At 40.7% G+C, this 6,990-nt stretch overlaps 1 protein-coding gene across 1 annotated transcript in view; it reads right to left on the bottom strand.

The window, feature by feature from the left end:
* cbln18 (cerebellin 18) overlaps positions 1-2,512 on the bottom strand; it is a 3,082-nt gene extending 570 nt beyond the window's left edge. The window contains exons 1-6 of the mRNA XM_032506544.1: positions 2,407-2,512; positions 1,211-1,313; positions 791-967; positions 536-688; positions 307-395; positions 123-203 (exon numbers count right to left, since the gene is read on the bottom strand). Of these exons, the coding sequence (XP_032362435.1) occupies positions 123-203; positions 307-395; positions 536-688; positions 791-967; positions 1,211-1,313 (603 nt within the window). The 5' untranslated portion in view covers positions 2,407-2,512. The remainder of the gene's footprint in view (positions 1-122; positions 204-306; positions 396-535; positions 689-790; positions 968-1,210; positions 1,314-2,406) is intronic.
* Positions 2,513-6,990: the final 4,478 nt, after the last annotated feature.

Here is a 6,990-nt window from a genome sequence, read left to right as displayed (position 1 = left end):
CCCCACACACACACACACACAATTTAGAATTTTGATTTGTAAATTGCAACATTTAATCTCCATTTGTGCAATCATGTCACTTTGCTCTTGTTAAAACAACCTGATTTTCTTTCATTGTTTACCTGATTGGCATTGTCTTCACTATCTTCTCGATTGTCCTCCCACACGCTGGCAATGACGTTCCCATTTTTCATCAGCTGGACCTACAGATACCACAAAACACAAAACGAAGTTACAAATGACTTGCTGTTGCTATGCAGGTAAACCAGCAGAATGTTATTAGTTAAGTATGTCTGGTTGGTTTACTTTATGGTAGAGGCGCCCATACTCTGTCACATAAGAGTAGACTGTGAAGGAAAAGACATAAACACCAGCAGAACGGGCAGTGAAGATACCTAGAGAGGGAGGAGAAGAGTAAGTGGAACTGCAAGGATGCATGCTTAACACAAGGCTTTCATTTTAAAACGTTGGGTAAATCTTTCATAAGTCATTTGAGTTTGCTTCTTATGTGTGTGTGTATCTGTGTGTTTCCTACCCAAGGAAGGGTTATATGCATTGTCATGGTTAAGAGTGACGACAGAGTAGGGGATTGGCACATTAATATTGAAAGGACCAAAGCAATATTCAGTAGATCCAGGCGTGGTATAATTTGGATTCATGGTGGCTTTGAAGGCAACACGGACGCCATCTGTGAAAAAGAGAATGTGAGATTTATTGCACTGAACAACGAGTGTCAACAGATATGTTGATCTAAATCTACTGTAACTTCCATCAGTGTATGTGTGTTCACCTGTGAGGTCCTGTACTCTGTGGTTCAGTGTGCCGATACCCTGCCACAAATATTTCATCCTCATGAAGGTGTCCTCTTCTAACTGAAACATGTCTTTGGCTACACAGCAGCAGCCACGCTCTTTGAAGGCACAATCGCAGTCCCATTTGTCACAGGTCACAGGTCCGTTCCATTGGACTGGAATAGGATGGGGGAATGGAGAGAGAGGAAAAGAAGAGGTGACAAGTTCAACAAGGAGGGCAGAAGTGTCAGTTTGAAGCAGGACGGTCACTTGAGTAAATTAAAGTAAAGAAGCCCACCTATTTTGGTTGCAAACTAAGGATTCAACAGCTGACAGATGAAATGAACCATGTAGATGGTGCTGTGTGTACTGTTTGGTTGAGTGAAAGATTACAGGAATTATATGTTTGTGTGGCTTACGTGCAGCTTGTTTCAGTAATTCACTGGCGCTGGTGGACTGGGCCTCCACATGACCACAGTGAAACAACGACCCCAGCAGGAACAAAAGTGGTAATACAACCATCTGAAAAAAAAGAAAAATTGTATTCAGTATTGGATCAGTTGTGGATTGCATGCACCCAGGCCAGAGAGACTCCACACATGTGCACATGCAAATAACTGCATTCAGTCCTCAGCTACGATATAAATGCATTAAAACATCCATACTATAATGGTTACAGGTGATCACTATAACAAAATTTGAATGTCTTAATGTACATGTTTGCATGTAGATTCCTTCACACTCAAGTGAGCTCAGAGCAGTGTCACAATTTGATTTACATGTAATACAATTACATTTGATTCCACAGTTTCTGAATTGAAATTGGTAATTACACATCCGTGAATATCATTTGTTGGACTACTCAGGGTCACATTTCAATTTTTAGTTTTTGTTTTGTAGTCATGCTGCCTGTATCCCAATATCAGAATAAATCCGTTTAAATCTGCATTAACAATCATATAGTCCAATCTAGGTCAAATCAATGATTTCAATGTGGAACTAGTAAGAATCTTCTTCACATTGAAATACTTTTACATTCATTTAAATACTGATGGAATAATAATTTATGTAACCTAGACGTCTACAACACTTTCCATACACAATTAACCGTGTTATAAAGCACGTATGACGTGAACATTACCAAATCAGTTGTGTTCGCTTGCCAATGTTAGCCTCAACTCTTTGTTTTTTTAACACATTAGTTTTTTTCCCCAACGCATTCTGCCAACCAGTGGTCAGAATTCTCTCCATGTGGCATGTCCAATAAGTAATTGTAGTAACGGTAAAATCATTGAAACAATCAAAAGTGACAGGAAGTATAGCACATTGTTTAACACAACTGACTAGTCACTCCAGTTGCCTAATCCATGATTTTGCGTTAAGGTATACAAATCTAACAATATCTCATTACAACAACATTTCAAAGTTTACCTCGAAACTCCATGTGTCATAACCTATTCTGTCAAACCTGCTTTTGTGTCACAAAACCTCCCCACTCAATCATTAAACCCAATAAATAGCAAACACAGTTTAGCTAATTATTGAGTATAATGATTGGTGGTTGACAACTAGAGAGTTTGTTTTTTAAATTAAATAATTGTAAACATAAACTTACTGTTTTTTTTTCCTCCCTCTCCTTGGTCTGAAAGTATGTATGTCAAATTCTTGTGAGTTTGTTGACTGAGAGCAAGAGTTTTAAGCAGCGGATGGTTTGAGCTTCTTATTGATGCACTTCAGGTGATCCACCCCTTTGAGGTGGTAAATGACGTCTCCTCACACGCACGCACGCATGCACGCGCGCGCACACACACACACACACACACACACACACACACACACACACACACACACACACACACACACAATAGGCTTACACTAAATGCTTTTCCTTTAGTTTGAAAAAGCAATATTGTTACACCTTTCATCACCCTTTTGTTGGGACTATAATAACTTTTATGGACAGCAGTGTCTGATTGCCACCCTCCTAGAGGACACCAGCGGCTTAGATACCATTGTGGTCCCTGAGGATATAATGGCCTAAAGAGCAGATGACAAAAGAAGCTGATGGTGTTATCATCCATTAAACAAGGCCTATATCTGAGAACACTATACGGATTCACCTGGTTCTCATGCTGAGATAGAAAGAAGAGAGCAGCGATACTGTGTGTTATAATGACTACTTCACCTTCATATATTGTTGGAAACCCAGATGGTTTGATAGTGGTTTGTTGTGTTTTGAGATATGTGATACTTAATTATGCGAAAGTGGGCTCGATATTGAATGAAATTATCTCATGTTGTGGGCCAATATTTGTTCAATAATACAGAAGGTCACAAAGCCATTTACAGGATCTACTAGGTATTTCCTTCTTTTATATTTTTCTTACATAACTCCAAGCTGTTTGTGCAAAATGTGTTTTGTGTTTAAACAAAGAAGCTGGGATCCACCTTACAGTAATACTGATATAAAGATTTGGCCTTTGGAGCTTTGGGTTGTTCTTAGTTCGTTCAAAATTCTTAAAGGCCTTCCATGTTCTTAAACTAGAGAAATTATGATGGCTTTTATTTGGGAGACATTTGGTAATTGGAGGCACTTTTTACTTTTGCTCCCTTATGGATCAAGTGAATCACAGCTGTAAACTCACAAAAGTATAAAATTAAGAAATCGATTGGATGGGCCTCTCCGGGAACCATCACCTTATCGTGGTGGAGAGGTTTGTGTGTCCCTATGAACCTGAGGGCTGTGTTGTTGGAAGCTTTGTGCTCCTGGTAGGGTCTCCCATGGCAAAGTGGTCTCAGGTGAGGGGCCAGACGAAGAATGATTAAAAAAAACTATAAATCACAGAGAAAGAGATGGGGTGACCCTGCCCGGAGGAAGCCCCGGGGCCCACGCCCGGAGGGGGCCTGGTGGCCGGGTTTGCCACGGAGCCCGGCCGGGCCGGAGTTGTGTGGGAAGTGGAGCGCTACCAGTTCAATCTGGTGGGGCTTACCTCTAAGCACAGTCTCGGTTCTGGAAACAGATAGGGGTTGGACTCTTTTCCACTCCGGAGTTGCCCAGGGTGTGAGGTGTCGGGCGGGTGTGGGGATACTCACAAGCCCCCAGCTGAGTGCTGCTACGTTGGAGTTTACGCTGGTGGACAAGAGGGTCTCCTCCCTACACCTGCAGGTGGTGGGGGGGAAAACTCTGACCGTTGTTTGTGCATATGTACCAAACAAGAGTTAGGAGTACTCAGCCTTCTTAGGGACCAGTCCTGTTTGGGACCAGTCCTGTGTGGGGCTCCAGTGGGGGATTCCATAGTTCTGCTGGGGTGTTTCAACACACATGTGGGCAATGATGAAGATACTGAGCAATGTAGCAGTGATGCTGAGCTAGTTAAGCAACTCCACAGTGGCAAAGCCCCAGGGATTGATGAGATTCGTCCAGAAATGCTGAAGCTCTGGGTGTCGAGGGATTGTCTTGGTTAACACTCCTCTTCAACATTGCGTGGAGGTCTGGGACGGTAGGGAGTGGCAGACCGGGGTGGTGGTTCCCCTCTTCAGAAAGAGGAACCAGAGGGTGTGGGCCAATTGCAGGGGTATCTCACATCTCAGCCTCCCTGGTAAAGTCTACTCCAAGGTGCTGGAAAGGAGGGTCCGGAGTTTAAACACCTTGGGGTCTTGTTTACGAGTGAAGGGACAATGGAGCTGGAGATTGGTTGGAGAATAGGAACAGCGGGTGCGGTATTACATTCCATTTAGGGGACAAGGGGACAAGCTGGACACACCTAGGGAGGTATTCCAGGCACGTCCAGCTGGGAGGGGACCTCAGGAAAGACCCAGGACTAGGTGGACAATTTTTCCTCCATGAAATCAACAGCTCCAGCTGTCATTCATTGATGCTTGTTTTTAACCTGAAGTTGCACAGTCATGTTACGATCCTTATTGTAAGTCCTAGATAGCAGGGTGTTTCCTGTGTTGACAGTTACCTTTAAAATTGTCTTATCTCCAGGGACAGTGCATTGTTTGTGTACATTTTTAAACATTTCAGCCACCTGTGTGTGTTGAGTCCCTTGTCAACTGACCTGGTTCTTCACATGGACTTATCTTTTAGATGGAGGACAGGGTGTATCAGTGGTTTTATATTTGCTTTGCACACATCACTTCAAAACAGACCTCCCGTCCTGGAGATGATTCACATGAGAGCAAGTGATGTGCGATGTGCACCTGACCTCAGATATGATTTCATGCCAGAGCTTTGAATTACTACATAATAAAAGAGCAAAGATTGTTTGATATGTAAGTGAAAATGTGCCAGAGTAGATTTGCATGTGATGAAGCCAGTTATCAGCAAGTGGCCAGTCAGGGAAATACCCAACAACAAGTAAGAGATAAATAAGAACTAAGATTTCTCTCTGAGGTTTGATATTTTCCTACAAGGAACATTCCTTGCTTTCTCATGGTCTGGTCCTACAGAACCCACTGCTGTATGTGTAAAGGAAGTAACCAAAATTGCAAAATATGTTCATTTCATTATTTCCTTTCCCTTTTTCTGACCTTATCAAAGCTCAATAAGTAGTATATTTTTTGTAATTCAATCCTCTTGATGAGCTGTTTTTTTTTTTATTCCTCTTTATATGTTTCTAAAAACATTGAAGAAGGTGTTGCCATTGTTTGTGTGCTGGACTTTTGCATGATTGAATATGGTGGCCTAAGTGCTAAATTTTGTACCATGTGTTGAGTATTGGGTTTGTAGTTTTTGTCATACTCTCACCTTTACACACCTGCAAGCTATAATCATTTTAAAGTTCCCTTTGTGTCACTACTCCCTGAGGAACGCTCAAGCCACCACGCGTTGGTGTATTTCTAATGTCTTGCCCTAATTATTATAGGCTGTTTTATCACTTTTTGTAAACAACCTTAATTTCCTTGACATGATTTTTTAAGACTTCCTTGGTCTTAATTCTTCCTTTTTGTGAACTGAATTCCCTTCCATGAGCACCGGTGGTTGAATGGATACTTCTGACACTTCTTTCTTTCATGTAGTATGTAGGTCTCAAAGTTATAACCCTTCTCTTTGCCACAAACTGGGCTTGCACATTTGATCAAGCTGACAAAATACAAAAAAATGAAACAACCATGCAGCATTGTAATAACAGCAAACAAGGAAAAATTGTTCTTTATCAATCAATCAATCAATCAATCAATCAATCAGTAATCACTCATCAACTCCAACTTGTGCATAATTCATCATACAACTGAATGTGTGTATGATGGGGGTGGGGGGCAGTCTTAGTCAATGTTGTCAATCAAGATGCTATCAGTGTAAACCCAGATTTAGTTGTAATTTAACTTTTAGCGGTCACTACTTAATTCTTTCATGTTTTGTTAAAAACTGTATTCATTACTAAATCACATTAACTGTTTGCAATAATCAGGCATCTGGGCAGTGAGTTTGCCGCACATATACAGATTGGAAACTAACATGACATGAGTGGAAGTTCCACGCTCTACAAGGAATTAGAAAACTACAATGTTATGTGTGTGTTGTTATATCTATTGTTAGATTTTGTATCAAATCTATTGAACACATTATAATTCACACTACAATTAATTAATAGTGATAGGTAGCCTAATGTTTTATATTTGTTACATTATTTGCATGTTTAAAGCTTTAGCTTTAGCTTGCAAAGAATTTGAGAATTTAGCTTTACAAATCATAAGTAATGACGCAGTTGCTAGTATGCAAGGAGGACACGGAGGATTCAAAAAAACATGTTGGACTCTTCAGACGAGGTAATTGTCTTCAATCAATTTTCTGCATACTTATTTTACTTATGTTTGGGGCATCACTTTCCTGTTATGGCTGTGATAGTTTCAAGGTTCTACAAAATATTGGATTGTACTACTTTATTCAGGTAATTTTATTATATTACATTTTATTTAAATTATATTTATGTATTTATAGTTTGTATGTGATGAGAGAGCCAGGGTAACACACATTTCATTGCATCCTCATTGTACTTTGTACTTTTAAATGCACATGGCATTGATGTTGATGTTACCCCTGCAGTCCACCCTTTTTGCCTTCATACCTGTATATGTAAACACCTGTAGACCTTAACATGTTTTTGTTGGAGTACATACACACACACACACGCACAAACACACGCGCACACACAACACACGCGCACACACACCCACACACACCCACACACACACA

This window comes from Etheostoma spectabile, chromosome 3 (assembly GCF_008692095.1).
Source record: "Etheostoma spectabile isolate EspeVRDwgs_2016 chromosome 3, UIUC_Espe_1.0, whole genome shotgun sequence".
Taxonomy (NCBI): Eukaryota; Metazoa; Chordata; class Actinopteri; order Perciformes; family Percidae; genus Etheostoma; species Etheostoma spectabile.
The sequence above is the reverse complement of the archived record's forward strand: the minus strand, read 5'-3'. Positions and strand labels throughout refer to the sequence as shown.